This window comes from Mobula birostris, chromosome 4 (genome assembly GCF_030028105.1).
Source record: "Mobula birostris isolate sMobBir1 chromosome 4, sMobBir1.hap1, whole genome shotgun sequence".
NCBI lineage: Eukaryota > Metazoa > Chordata > Chondrichthyes > Myliobatiformes > Myliobatidae > Mobula > Mobula birostris.
The window spans coordinates 51,039,565-51,055,744 of record NC_092373.1 but is presented as its reverse complement, the minus strand read 5'-3'; the positions used below and the strand labels follow the sequence as shown (position 1 = coordinate 51,055,744).

At 39.6% G+C, this 16,180-nt stretch overlaps 1 protein-coding gene across 2 annotated transcripts in view; it reads right to left on the bottom strand.

Annotated features, from left to right (window-relative positions):
• Nucleotides 1-16,180, bottom strand: part of tbl1xr1a (TBL1X/Y related 1a) — a 176,176-nt gene that overhangs the window by 12,335 nt on the left and 147,661 nt on the right. For both annotated transcript variants that reach the window (XM_072255328.1, XM_072255327.1), the window contains 4 exons: nucleotides 13,443-13,517; nucleotides 5,884-6,011; nucleotides 3,559-3,724; nucleotides 3,178-3,279 (listed from right to left, as the gene is read on the bottom strand). In XM_072255328.1, coding sequence (XP_072111429.1) covers nucleotides 3,178-3,279; nucleotides 3,559-3,724; nucleotides 5,884-6,011; nucleotides 13,443-13,517 — 471 coding nt within the window. The remainder of the gene's footprint in view (nucleotides 1-3,177; nucleotides 3,280-3,558; nucleotides 3,725-5,883; nucleotides 6,012-13,442; nucleotides 13,518-16,180) is intronic.

The window sequence follows — 16,180 nt, the reverse complement described above, 5'->3', positions numbered from 1 at the left end:
GAACAAAGGACCCTATGGAAAATCCTGGCAATTCTGGACAATGTTCTCACCCTCTGCATGCCACCTTGGCTGAACAGAGGAGCATTTTTAGTAATATGCTAAGACAACTGCGCTGCTCCGAAGTGCGCTATAGGAGGTCATTCTTACCCTTGGTCACTAGGCTCTATATGAGTCAATCTATAACCATGGAAGTGATGAACCCCTACTGGTGTAATGGGGAATATGAGGCTAGATGGAAGGAAATAGAATTTGGATTAGTTGACAGTTTTCCTCTACAGGCCTCAATAGCTGACAAAGGATTGATGGCCCAATTGGAAAAATTTAAAAACAGTTGGATGAATCTTACATTAAAAGTATGGCAGAAGGTGGTTAATTCATGTGGAATTAATAACATGTTAAAACTCTTTAGATGGTGTGCATATGATACCGAATTCCTTCCCAACAGAGGAGATAAAAGATTTGAGCTATGGATAAAGAAAGGTCTTACAACCTACCTCTCATTTATAGATAAAAGAGTATTACAAAGTTTCCAAATTCTGCAGGACAAACATGGCCTAGAACATAATGACTTTTTTTTAGGTACCTTCAAGTACAAAACTATGTTAACCAGAGTTGTAGATATACAGACCTATCAACAGTAGAATTAGAATTTTTCAAGATTCTGAATTCGGCTTGCAGTTCAATACCTAGTAAATCAGTTTCTCGATTATATAATGCACTCTCCCATGCTAAAAATGTAAATACACTGTATATTAAAGAGAAGTGGGAGAAAGAAGCAGGGTTGGTACTTTCAGAGGAGGCTTGGGGGAAAATCTGCAGCTTTCAATGGTCCTCGACTAATTCTTTGACTTGGAGAGAACATTGTTGGAAAAACATTATAAGATACTTCAAGACCCCATATCAGGAAAAATATAAAGATACAAACGTGACGTGTTGGAGAAGGTGCGGCTCCAAGGAGGCAAATCATTTTCATATTTTCTGGGATAGCCCTAAATTAAGTCTATATTGGGAAGGTATTCATAGAACATTAGTTAAGGTACTTAGGTCCCAGATACCTCTGAACTTTGAGACACTCTATTTGGGGCATGTATTGTTTCTTGAACAGAAGGAAGATATAAAGTTGCTGCAGGCCCACTTAGCGGCAAGTAAGAAATGAATCACTAGAAAGTGGCTAAATCCAATACCACCTACATTAGAAGACTGGCACGAAATTATCTTGGAAATATTTAAAATGGAAAAGTTGACTTACTCCCTGAGAATTCAAAAAGAAAAATTTTATCAAATCTGGAATAAATGGATTGAATATATAACCCCAATGCGAGCAGACTTTAGATGACTCTCCTAATGATTTATACTGCTCTTCTCATCAACACAGTAATATTGCTAACGTAAGCACCCCTAGTCTAAATGTCTTTTTTTTTTGTTTTCTTTTGGAAAATAGAGAATTAACACAAGTAAAGGGAATGATTTGGAAAAGGGATAAAAAATGAAAAAATTAAGTAAATAAGTACATAGGGATTGGATAATTATGTCTGCGGGCAGGAGCAAGCATGAACAAATTAGGATATAAACACCTACAATGGTTGTTACATAGGCTTATATACAACATTTTGGACCAGTGGAAATGGTCCAGAAGAGTTATATGGAAACTATTATTACCATTTTTCTTAACAACTAATACCATTACTTAGCCTAATAGATTAGATTTACCACAGTACATAATTATCTATTTAAGTGTCTAATTTCCTTTTATATCATCTCAATGTGTACTTAAGAATGTATAAATAATTTTAGTTTTATACATATAAAAAAATGGAAAAGGTTATGTGTGTGAAAAAGTACATGATATTTGTGAATTCCTTATCCAAATAAAAATAAATTTTTTAAAAAAGGAAGTGATGAACCCCTTCTGTTAGACTGCTTGAGGTAACTTCTTTCTAATTCCTCTTCTAATATTTGTATACCTGTGCACTTGTAATGCTACTGTGGCACTGTAATTTGCTTTAGGATCAATAAAGTATCTATCTTACCTTCAGAAATTATGGTGTGTTATGTGTACTATTGTGCTTTACACTCTGATTCGAAGAAACATTGTCCCATTTTCAGATACATTATATGGCTATATATATTATACACATGCATGTAATTAAATGACAATAAATTTCACCTGACTGACTTTATAGTGACAGATAAAGCAGGAAGTGAATCACAAGTAGTAAAATCAAAGGCATTTCCAAGTGAAGGTTTATTAAGGGAAAGCATAAAAGATTTTGTGATCCAGTATCATATCTTTTCAATAGCTGAAAATCAGAGAATTAGTCAGCAGACTCAATGACGACTGAATGGTCAGTTGTGAGTAGAATGCTTAGCTGAGAGTGAGTTAGGGATCTTCAGAAAAAGGTGGTGGGGCATGACTGAGGGGAACATTCCAGATTAAAATGTTTTTATAGTTTCATCACAACGTATCTGTAGTCTGAATAGTTCCCATGCAAATTGTTAGATGGGCATTTCAAATCCAGCATAAAAATTTGACCTTACACAAATATATAGCTCAAAATCATTCTCTAAGCAAGCCATTGTACATCTGCATCTTTTCCACCATTTTGTATTGCAGATTCAACTTTCTTTACCCTGTCAGTTTTTAAAAGAAAAAGAAGCTCTTAAAATAAATGTTGGTCTGGAAAGAAAGCAAACTTTACCAGGAAATTTTGTGAAACAACTTGTAAATTTAAACAAGCTTACCAGAAAAACAGGAAAGTAAAGCCAGTAAGTGGAGGAATTTAAAAATATATTAAAATATGAGAACTACTTTGACTTGAGTTACAGTCTGCCCTTTCTGGTGGATAATACTAAAGTAAAAAGAAATCAATTTTGAAAGCAGTGTTGAATTGCAGACGCAAAAACGAATTAGTGACATTGGCTAGAGGTATTATTACAGCATGCCATAACTACATAAGCAGTTTCCACTGTGGAGTAAACATAAACATCTGGGATTGAAAAATGTTGACAGCAAAATTTGTAAAGCTATGAAAGCTCATTATTGAACTGATCTTAAAATATGGTGACAGTTCTGCTTCCATAAAATATGTCTGCCTCTCTGACTAAAGCATTAATATATTAAAATTCATTTAAATCTGAATTCTGCTAGCACACTTTCAAATCAGTAGTGGTACTTACTGAACCATCCGATGCACTAGCACCCACTTTATCACCACCTGCATTCCAACACACTTCAAAGATTCCTCCCGTTCCCCTGTAGCTATGGACAAGAGAGCCTGTCTGTAAATTAACACACAAATAAATATCAAAGATGGAGGCAACATCAAAGGAATGAATGTCCAAATAATAGTGTGTACTAAAAATTAAATTGCACTTAAACGGAAAGGAGGAAGGTGAAAATATTCACCACTAACTCAGAGGTAAACAGTGCAGTCATACGTACAGAAGTTATTGTTTTTCCTATTATAAGAGGCTTCGGTATGCTTTTATACTGTAAACAAAGGGTAAAATTTTGCTAAAAGTGGAATTTAACCAGTCTTCAGAAATGACAATATATACCTGTGTATTCCAGATGTGAACACACTTATCAAAGGAGCCACTGGCCAGGTATCTTCCATCTGGGCTGAAGGCTACACTGTATACAGGTTCCTGGTGTTTGGTCAAGGTGTGGATACAGATGCCTCGGTCCACGTCCCATAATCGTACAGTAGAATCAAAGGATGCACTGTGGACCAATATTAGAAATCCTAAGTGCATGCCATGACCGTATCAGCAGATTCTATAACTTCTTTCAGCATAAACATAAAGGCACTTTTATTAGTTTTCCTATCTAGCTAAAGAAATATAATTTAAAATAATGGCCAGATTTTATTTTAAAATTAGTTTTTATTAAAACACCATTTCTTTTCACCTCCAGCCCCAGATCAGAAATGTTCGACTTGCACTGGTTTCTTCTTCATCTTCCTAACACTCAACTGTAGACCATAAAACAAAGCAGCAAATTTAGGCCACTGAGTCTGCTCAGCCATTTGATCATGGCTCAATAATTTTCTCCTTCAAACTTGTTCTCCTGCCTTCTTCCTGTAACCTCTGACACCCTTACAAATCAAGAATCTAATATATAAATAATATTTAAATATATCTAATGATTTGGACTCCACAATCATCTGTGGTAATGAATTCCATAGATTCAACACACTCTGGCTAAAGAAATCCCTACTCATCTCTGTTCTAAAGGGACATTCTTCTATTCTAAGGCTGTGTCCTCTAATCCTAGATTATGCCACTATTGGAAATATCCTCTCCATGACTCTTCTATCTAGACCTTTTGATATTTCGAATGTTTCAGAGATTCCCCCCACCATTCTTCTGCACTCCAGTGAGTACAGGCCCAGAGCCATCAAATGCTCCTCATATGTTAACCCTATCATTCCCTGAATCTTTCTTGTGAGCCTCTTCTCCAATGCCAGCAAATTCTGCATTAGATATGGGCCCCAAAGCTGCTCACAATACTCCATGTGATTTGACCAATGCCTTTAAAGCCTCAGCATTACATCCTTGCTTTCATATTCTAGTCCTCTTGAGATGAATTCAAACATTCCATTTGCCTTCCTTACCAACCTACAAGTTAACTTTTCGGGAATCTGTACTTGGACTCTTAAGTTTCTTTGTACTTTCAATTGCTGAATTGCTTCCCATTTAGAGAATACCCATGTGGGCGCTTTGGAGATGCAGATGAGATTCATCAGGATGCTGCCAGGATTAGAGAACATGTCTTATGTGGAAAGGTTGAGCAAGCTAGAGCTTTTTTATTGGGATAAAAAAAACCCAAAGGATTAGGGGTTACTCCATAGAGGTGTATAGATTATAAGAGGATAGGTAGAGCACCTTCTTCCCAGGGCAACAATAGCCCACACCAGAGACATCCTTTTACAGTGAGTGGAGGAAGGTTTAAGGGAGATTAAGGCCTTCGTAAATCAAAGTACTGAGTACAGGAGATATGACGTTATGTTGAAGTTGTATAAAACATTGGTGAGGCTTAATTTGGAGCATTGTGTGTAGTTGTGGTCAAGCAGCCATGGGAAAGATATAAATAAGTTTCAAAGAGTACGGAGAAAATTTACAAGGATACTGCCAGGTCTGGAGGACCCGAGTTATGTGGAAAGATTGAATAAATTAGGATTTTATTCCTTGGGATGTAGAAGATCGAGATTTGACAAAGGTATAGATAGGATAAATGCAACAAGTGGAGCTCATGGGTTAAGGGTGAAAGGTGAAAATTTTAAGGGAAAACATGAGGGAAATCTTCACTCAGCGGGGCATGAGATAGAGCTGTCAGTGCAAGTGGTGCATGCGATCTCAATTTCAATGTTTAAGAGAAGTTTGGATAGGTACAAGGATGGTAATGGTACAGATAGCAATAGTCCCGACGCAGCTCAATGGGAGTGGGTAGCTTATATGGCTCAGAATGGGTTAGATGGGCCTGTTTCTGTGCTGTGCTTTCCTATGACTCTACAAAATGTCAGAGGTAGGTTCTCCCCCCCCCCCCCACAATAAACTGCAGTAAGTGCCCGGAATGCACTGCTGGATGTAGTAGTTGAAGCTAACACATTTAAGAGACTTAGGCAGGTATGTGGATGAAATAAAAATGGAAGGTTATAGGCTATGTATGTGGGAGGGGTTAGATTGATCATGGAGTAGGTTTATGTAGGTCGGTACAACAACATGGGTTGAAGTTCCATATTGTGTTCAACTGTCTTATGAAAGGTGCTATATAGATACAAGTTGCTGTTGCTCATCACGTGTCTTTGGAGCTAGGATGCTCCTATAGAGAAAAAACACTATTTGGAATTTGGAATTATACAGAAATATTTCTTTTCATACCTTGCTAACATAAGGTTGGCATTTGGATTGTTAGTACCAGGTCCTGTGGGACTCCACTTGATTGTGTAGATTTCCTTGTTGTGCGCTTGCAAATCGTGGACACATGCATCCTGCTTCATGCTCCAAATCTAGGTGTAACAATATTGCATGAAAACATAAAACATACCTCAGTAAGCATGTTCATCTGCTACACAAACGTGCCCAACAATGCAGTTAGATCTTTCATTCTTTCTTAAGTAAAATAGAAGCAAACTTACCATAATAAATTGGACAATTGTTTGTGAACTGTCAGATTCAAAGATGATACCAAGAATGGAAATGCTGGATTATAAAAGGGAAGGTGCTTTCTACACCAAATTTATCAGACTAGTTTTCTGTTTTGAGTATCAATGGGGTTCACTGCCAGACACTGATCAATAAAACAACAAAGCAGTTGCCATTATCCTAAGTGCTGGGAAGAATTCAAAAAAGTACTTTATAATTATTTTCTAATCATTCTTACCAGCAATTACTTGCAAATGGATATTAACTGCAGAAATATTTATCAAGGCAAGGCCTTTCAAAAGATCTTTAATGGATACATTTGATTGATATTTCAAAGGATTACCAATAAAAATAACTGACTGCTATAAAACAAAGCTCCTTGTTTTCTGAGGGAATGGCCTTAACCAAAGTTATTATCTGACAATGGACCATGACCAGAATCCATTGGGCAAAATCACTTTGCAACTCCAGTGGATTTCATATGCAAAAGGTGTTGAAAATTTGTACTTCATGTCTGCAGACGATTCCTCAAGAACAACACAGAAGGGTGGATGTGGCCAGGCCAGAGTATTTATTTAAGGACATTGCATTACTTGCTGTAACTGTGATGCAAAGATGCTCAGAAGTGATTTTTTTTTGGTATACATCTCATGGAGAAAAGTAAAAGTGGCAGGCCGACAAATCCAGGGCAAGCATTAAAAAGGGCCACTTTTCAGCATAATTGTATAAGGGCTAAGAGAGTTGTAAAAGAGCGCCTGAAGGCTTTGTGTGTCAATGCAAGGAGCATTCGTAATAAGGTGGATGAATTGAAAGTGCAGATTGTTATTAGTGATTATGATATAGTTGGGATCACAGAGACATGGCTCCAGGGTGACCAGGGATGGGAGCTCAACGTTCAGGGATATTCGATATTCAGGAGGGATAGACATAAAGGAAGGGGAGGTGGGGTGGCGTTGCTGGTTAAAGAAGAGATTAATGCAATAGAAAGGAAGGACATAAGCCGGGAAGATGTGGAATCGATATGGGTAGAGCTGCGTAACACTAAGGGGCAGAAGACGCTGGTGGGAGTTGTGTACAGGCCACCTAACAGTAGTAGTGAGGTCGGAGATGGTATTAAACAGGAAATTAGAAATGTGTGCAATAAAGGAACAGCAGTTATAATGGGTGACTTCAATCTACATGTAGATTGGGTGAACCAAATTGGTAAAGGTGCTGAGGAAGAGGATTTCTTGGAATGTATGTGGGATGGTTTTTTGAACCAACATGTCGAGGAACCAACTAGAGAGCAGGCTATTCTGGACTGGGTTTTGAGCAATGAGGAAGGGTTAATTAGCGATCTTGTCCTGAGAGGCCCCTTGGGTAAGAGTGACCATAATATGGTGGAATTCTTCATTAAGATGGAGAGTGACATAGTTAATTCAGAAACAAAGGTTCTGAACTTAAAGAGGGGTAACTTTGAAGGTATGAGACGTGAATTAGCTAAGATAGACTGGCAAATGACACTTAAAGGATTGACGGTGGATATGCAATGGCAAGCATTTAAAAGTTACATGGATGAACTACAACAATTGTTCATCCCAGTTTGGCAAAAGAATAAATCAAGGAAGGTAGTGCACCCGTGGCTGACAAGAGAAATTAGGGATAGTATCAACTCCAAAGAAGAAGCATACAAATTAGCCAAAGAAAGTGGCTCACCTGAGGACTGGGAGAAATTCAGAGTTCAGCAGAGGAGGACAAAGGGCTTAATTAGGAAGGGGAAAAAAGATTATGAGAGAAAACTGGCAGGGAACATAAAAACGGACTGTAAAAGCTTTTATAGATATGTAAAAAGGAAAAGACTGGTAAAGACAAATGTAGGTCCCCTGCAGACAGAAACAGGTGAATTGATTATGGGGAGCAAGGACATGGCAGACCAATTGAATAATTACTTTGGTTATGTTTTCACTAGGGAGGACATAAACAATCTTCCAGAAATAGTAGGGGACAGAGGGGCCAGTGAGATGGAGGAACTGAGCGAAATACATGTTAGTAGGGAAGTGGTGTTAGGTAAATTGAAGGGATTGAAGGTAGATAAATCCCCAGGGCCAGATGGTCTGCATCCCAGAGTGCTTAAGGAAGTAGCCCAAGAAATAGTGGATGCATTAGTGATAATTTTTCAAAACTCGTTAGATTCTGGACTAGTTCCTGAGGATTGGAGGGTGGCTAATGTAACCCCACTTTTTAAAAAAGGAGGGAGAGAGAAACCGGGGAATTATAGACCGGTTAGCCTAACGTCGGTGGTGGGGAAACTGCTGGAGTCAGTTATCAAGGATGTGATAACAGCACATTTGGAAAGCGGTGAAATCATCAGACAAAGTCAGCATGGATTTGTGAAAGGAAAATCATGTCTGACGAATCTCATAGAATTTTTTGAGGATGTAACTAGTAGAGTGGATAGGGGAGAACCAGTGGATGTGGTATATTTGGATTTTCAGAAGGCTTTTGACAAGGTCCCACACAGGAGATTAGTGTGCAAACTTAAAGCACACGGTATTGGGGGTAAGGTATTGATGTGGATAGAGAATTGGTTGGCAGACAGGAAGCAAAGAGTGGGAATAAACGGGACCTTTTCAGAATGGCAGGCAATGACTAGTGGGGTACCGCAAGGCTCAGTGCTGGGACCCCAGTTGTTTACAATATATATTAATGACTTGGATGAGGGAATTAAATGCAGCATCTCCAAGTTTGCGGATGACACGAAGCTGGGTGGCAGTGTTAGCTGTGAGAAGGATGCTAAGAGGATGCAGGGTGACTTGGATAGGTTGGGTGAGTGGGCAAATTCATGGCAGATGCAATTTAATGTGGATAAATGTGAAGTTATCCACTTTGGTGGCAAAAATAGGAAAACAGATTATTATCTGAATGGTGGCCGATTAGGAAAAGGGGAGGTGCAACGAGACCTGGGTGTCATTATACACCAGTCATTGAAAGTGGGCATGCAGGTACAGCAGGCGGTGAAAAAGGCGAATGGATGCTGGCATTTATAGCGAGAGGATTCGAGTACAGGAGCAGGGAGGTACTACTGCAGTTGTACAAGGCCTTGGTGAGACCACACCTGGAGTATTGTGTGCAGTTTTGGTCCCCTAATCTGAGGAAAGACATCCTTGCCATAGAGGGAGTACAAAGAAGGTTCACCAGATTGATTCCTGGGATGGCAGGACTTTCATATGATGAAAGACTGGATGAACTGGGCTTGTACTCGTTGGAATTTAGAAGATTGAGGGGGGATCTGATTGAAACGTATAAGATCCTAAAGGGATTGGACAGGCTAGATGCAGGAAGATTGTTCCCGATGTTGGGGAAGTCCAGAACGAGGGGCCACAGTTTGAGGATAGAGGGGAAGCCTTTTAGGACCGAGATTAGGAAAAACTACTTCACACAGAGAGTGGTGAATCTGTGGAATTCTCTGCCACAGGAAACAGTTGAGGCCAGTTCATTGGCTATATTTAAGAGGGAGTTAGATATGGCCCTTGTGGCTATGGGGGTCAGGGGGTATGGAGGGAAGGCTGGGTGGGGTTCTGAGTTGGATGATCAGCCATGATCATAATAAATGGCGGTGCAGGCTCGAAGGGCCGAATGGCCTACTCCTGCACCTATTTTCTACGTTTCTATGCATTCCACATAGTAGATGTGTGTGTGCACAAAATATCAATGCATAATTAGATTGTCCCTGATCATATATCATCTGACAGGTACTACAGATCCTTCACACTCTCTACAAGTTCATTGTGGGCTAGATCTCAACTAACAAAATGACCAAGTACAGGAAGGAGATAAGAGAATATAGTGGCAGGGAGTCAAAACAACAATCTTTTCACTAATGTCAGCAAAATAAAAGAGGCCATTGACTTCAGGAAGCAGGGAAGAGTACACACCCCTGTATGTATCAATGGTGCTGAGGTAGAGGTGGTAGAGACCTTCTAGTTCCTAGGTCGAAACATCACTAATAGCTTACCCTGGTGGACACCATAAATTTGGAATATTATTGTCACGTGTAGCAAAATAGTGATGAGCTTGTCCTGCATAATGTTCATACATTACACAGGGCACTGAGGTAGAACAAGTTCTACCTCAATTCAATGTCAACGTAAAACAATAAAAGAATGCAGAATACAGATGCAGAGAAACTGCAGTGGAGGTTTTAAAAAAAAAGGTGCAAGATCATAACAAGGTCGATTACAAGGTCACAAGTCTCTTACCATACTAGAGAACTATTTAATGATCTTACAACAACAGGACAGAAGCTGACCTTGACCTTGAGCCTGGTATATATGCTGTCAGGATTTTGTAGCTTTTGTGGTGGGTGGGGTCCTTCATAAAACTGGCTGCTTTATTAAAGCAGCAAGCAGCATACAGATAGGGTCCATTGGGGGGTGGGGAGTTTTCTGTGATGTGCTGAGCTGTGTCCACAACTCACTGCATTTCCTTGGCCAAGAAAGCGCACCAAAACCGCAATCTTCTCAAAAGGCTCAGGAGAATCAGCATGTCCCCATTGACCTTCACCAACTTTTATAAGCCTGCTTTCCAGATGTATCAGTTTTGAATAGCAAATGCTCTACCTGAGACAGCAAGAAATTGCAGAGAATTGTGGATTCAATTGCAGTTCAGTCCATCACCAAAATCAGACTTTCTTTCATGACTGCCCACAACTCCCACTGCTTCGGGAAAGTAGCCAGCATAATCATTCCCACCCCAGACATTTTCTCTTCTCCCCATTCCACTGGGTAATAGACGCAGAAGCTTGAATATAATACGCACGACCAGGCTCAAGTTCAGTTTCTATCTCTCTGTTATAAGATTCTTGCACAGACCTGTGTCACGATGAAGACTTCACAATGTCCTTAGCACCTCAACTACTAATTTTTGTAAATACATCCAGCGACCCAACTTCCAGGCTACCGAATTCCAGAGATCCACAACTCCATAAAGAATTTTTAAAAATCTTATGCATCTCAGTCTTAAATGACTACCCCTTCATCCTGGAACTATATTGTTTGCTGTAGATTTGCCTGTTGAGGAAAGCATCTTATCCTGCCATAACCCCCTTAGGGTTTTATAAGTTTCAATAAGACAACTCTTCCGTCAAAATTCCAGCTTCTTTAGCCGCTCTCATGCCTTGGATGAGCTCAATTAACCTGTTTGGAACTTAGTCCACGTCTTTACTGGAGTTAACACAGAATGCATTTAACTATCCTCTCTTGTACACTTGGATACCTTCTCAAAAAATTTCAGCCAGTCAGAATGATCCCCCTTGAACCTTCGCTGACTATTCTTGACTAAGCCATACTTTTTCAAATGCAGATTTTTCAAATGTAGATAAATCTTACCCCTCCAATAACATCCTTGAAATTTAATACTAGACTTGCTGACCAATAATTACCTGGCTTTTACCAAGGCATTTTTAAAAACAAAGGTCTTCCAGTCATTTAGAGTTGCTTTAAATTTTATTTCAAAGCCTCAGTAATTTCCTTTACTTTCTATAGCCTTGCAAGATTCATAGAAGAAATGAGCAAAGTGATAAATGGAAATACATAATTCAGTGGTTTTTTTTAATCAGTTCTTTTCAGAATGTATGCACCATTGATCAATTTAGTGCGGACCACTAACTCCTCTTAAACAGATGGTGGTGAGTCATTTCTTAAAATGATGTAGGATAAGGTGATTGAGAATTCATATCTACCATCAGTGAAGGAATACCAATAAATTCCTAATTGACAATGATTGGTGAAGAAGAAGAAACCATGTTGGTGTTCTCACGCACTTGCTGTTGGATGGCCACCATCCTAAAATTGCATTCCTTGCATCACTGGCATGTGATTATTACAGTTCTGATTAATCAGAATAACACCTCCTGGATGTTTAATTAGTAACCGAACAGCTATAGCAGATTTTCAAAGCATAACTTTTCTTATTTTTGAAACCATCCCAGACATTCACCAAAGTAAACAGAATAGTTAAAGCTGTGAGGTTTAAGCATTTCGGAAATTTAGTTTTCTATATTGTTAACTTTTACTTTTACAAAATCAGTTCTTTCCAATCATCAATGTCACTCTAAGTGATATCCATTGTTCTGCCCAATTTTTTTCTACATGTGTAGCATACATATTAGATTTTGTAAAACATTGAATGAATGCCTGTCAGATCAATAAATAACTTTCTAAAATTTGCAGCATGTGAAGTTTGTTAATGTCTGTAGGATGTTTGTCGATAGCTGGATTCTTAGCCGCATTCTTTCTTAACTTGAGCTTATCGTTTATGTGTTCAAATTTAATGCAGTTGAGAGCCCAAGGAATGTAGTGTGTCCAGGCATATGTGGACATGAGTGAATGAAATAAGTGCCTATAAAATGTAAGTCTGTCTGGATTTGGGCTCATCCCTTACATAAGTAAAATTTAACGTACTGTGTCAGACCAAGGAATGTTGAGCGGACATGGAGGAATGAGAACAAAAGATCAAAGAATTTGCCTCTTTGTTCTGAGTTGCCTATGTTTCAATAAGTATTGTAAAATAGGCAGATGAGTTTAGGGCATGGAATTAGCAGCCATTAGTGAGACCTGGTTGCAGGAGGGGCAGGACTGGCAGCTCAATAATCCTGGGTTCCTTTGTTTAAAACACAACAGAGCAGAAGGGATTAAGGGGTAAGGGTGGTCACTAGTTAGAACAGACTGTAAAGCTTGTCTAGTGAGGCTTAATGGATGGAATTGAGGAATAAGAAAGGTATGACAACTTTAATGGGGTTGTATTATTGGCCTAACAGTCTGCAGAATTTAGAGAAACAAATCTGTAGAGGGATCACAGACTGTTGCAAAAAAAAAAACAAGGTTGTTATAGTAGGTGATTTTAATTTTCTATATTGACAGGGATTCCCAAACTGTAAAAGGTCTACTTGGGATAGAGTTGGTCAAATGTGTTCAGGTAGTTGCAAAAGGTTCACAAACATGTTTCTTGCAACTGTATATATTTTGAACTGCTTTTTAGAGATTTTCTTTGGACTCCAGCTGGGGCTGGAAATCATGATTGGTATCTAGGACCCAGGGTTAGTTTCACAAGTAAGTTGGAATTCGGAGTTCCCTTGACTGCAACAACCAAGTGGCGAAGGAATTGTTGTGACTTGCTATGCAGTTTATTTGGTCTGTCTTTTTTGTGATAATAAATTAGGCTTACGTTACTTTGTTGTGCTTGTACACTTATTACCACGACCCTTGGACATGCAAATTCACAACTAGCTATGTGTTAAGAATTAAAATGTTGCTTACCTTTAAGGTCATGTCATCAGAACAAGATGCAAGTAGATTCCCAGTTGGATCCCACTTGATTGCATTCACTTCATTCTAAAAATCAGTGTCAGACTATGGTTATTAAAAATATAAAAGGCACCTCATTCATGTACACAGCAAGATATAGAACATTAAAATAATTTAGCAGAAGATCAAAAGAATCTGGCATATAATCAATAATTTATTTTTTTTTGCTAAACTTACAGTATTAATGTTTTAATGCCAAAGCAAAGAGACAGAAATGCAGTCTTAGCTAAATGAAGAAATCAATAAAGTAAATAAAACAAAATTCCTTCTCTTTGAAGAACTAGCATTGTTTGAAATTCCATTTCACAAAAGGACCACGATCAATATTATGGGCGTCACAGGAAGTGATCCAAGATATTTATTTCACAACATACATGAACAAGCAAACATCAAGGGAGAAATTATTCAATATTTTGCAAAGTCATGGCAAGGTCAGGAACAGTGAATGAAACAAGATTAGCAAACGGTTCAAGAATTAGGGTCCACATTAAAAAAAAATTGGGTAAAAAATATTCAGGGGGAGGTGAGATAAAAACACAAGATTGTTGGACAGATGGGAGGGATCATTGACAATGCTAAGGGCCGTGCATATACAGCACTGCTGATTTATATATATATATAAAATAGGTGGAAGGAAGACCCCAATGATCCTTTGGCAGTCCTCGCAATCCTTTGTATGGTCATGCGGTCAGATGCCTTGCAGTTCCCGTACCAGATGGTGATGCACCTGGTGAGGACAGTTTCGATGGTACTCCTGTTAAAAATTTGTTAAAATGGAGGGATGAGGCTCACTTGCCTCAATCTCCTCAGGAAGTGATGACGCTGTTGTGCTTTCTTGACCATTAAGGTGATGTTGACGGACCAGATGAGACTCCCAAAAACTTTGTGCTCCTATGTCTCTCCACAGAGGAGCCGTGTATGTGCAGTGAGGAGTGGTCAGGTGCATCTTCCCAAGGTCCACAATCACCTCTTTAATCTTGTCCACAATGAGTCTCCAAGTTGTTGTGTTTGCACCATTCTACCTCCTCTTTGTACACCATCACATCACTGTTGTTGATGAGGCTGTTATGCCTTCAGCAAACTTGATGATAAGGCTGAAACCAGATCCTAGCAATGCAGTCATAAATCAGCAGCTAGCTGAGCATATAGCCCAAGACGGAGCTGGAGATGTTTCTGTAAGATGGACTGATTGTGACCTTTCAGTCAAGAAGTCCAGGATCCAGTGGAGGTGCTGAGGCCCAATGAGGACAATGTACCCACCAGGTTCTGAGGAATGCTGAGCTCAAGTCAATAAATACCATCTGGCATACGCACCATTTTCAGAGGGCCAATTTGAGCGATAGGTGAACTAGAATGAGCCCAATGTAGATAGGAATTAATATGACCCATAACCAGCCGCACAGAGCACTTCATTATTGTTGAGGTCAGTGCCACTAGATGACAGCCTTTGAGGCAGGTTACTGTCACCCTTTGGCACCAGGATGATGGTGGCCATCTTGAAGTCTGAGGAGGTAGTGGACTGTTCCAGAGAGGTATTGAAGATGTCAGTTAGAAGCTTAATTAACCGGTCTGCACAGTAACTCAGCACCCGACCAGGTATGTTATCAGGCCTGTCACTTTATGTGGGTTGTCCCTAGCTACAGTCTTCCCCACATCAGCCGTGGCCAGACAAAATGCTGACTCCTCGGGGGAAGGGTGGGGGGCTTCCTTGCCGGCACATCATCCCATGCATCAATTGAGCATAAAAGAATGACAGAACCATTCAACTGGGACTGGCACACAATTCAGTGGACCAAACAACATGCAGCTGCAGCATAATTCCATGTTATTTTAAGTAAATTGTAGTTTTCCTGCTTTACGCAATATTAAAATAAGGTCAAAATAAATAATTTTGTGGTTAAAATTGTTGATCGTGCAAGACCTGATAACATTGGATGTCATCTGGTAAAGTTCACTTCTAAAAATACCTCTACCTCCCCCCAACCCTTCCATTTTTTCCTACTACCTTGCTCTCCCTATGAAACACTACATTCAATGACATAGAAACATAGAAAAGAGGTGCAGGAGTAGGCCATTCGGCCCTTCGAGCCTGCACCGCCATTCAGTATGATCATGGCTGATCATCCAACTCAGAACCCTGTACCGGCCTTCCCTCCATATCCCCTGATCCTTTTAGCCACAAGGGCCATATCTAACTCCCTCTTAAATATAGCCAATGAACTGGCCTCAACTGTTTCCTGTGGCAGAGAATTCCACAGATTCACCACTCTCTGTGTGAAGAAGTTTTTCCTCATCTCAGTCCTAAAAGGCTTCCCCTTTATCCTCAAACTGGGACCCCTCGTTCTGGACTTCCCCAACATCGGGAACAATCTTCCTGCATCTAGCCTGTCCAATCCCTTTAGGATCTTATACATTCAATCAGATCCCCCCTCAATCTTCTAAATTCCAACAAGTATAAGCCTAGGTCATCCAGTCTTTCATCATATAAAAGTCCTGCCATCCCAGGAATCAATCTGGTGAACCTTCTTTGTACTCCCTCTATGGCAAGGATGTCTTTCCTCAGATTAGGGGACCAAAACTGCACACAATACTCCAGGTGTGGTCTCACCAAGGCCTTGTACAACTGCAGTAGTACCTCCCTGCTCCTGTACTCGAATCCTCTCGCTATAAATGCCAGCATACCATTCGCC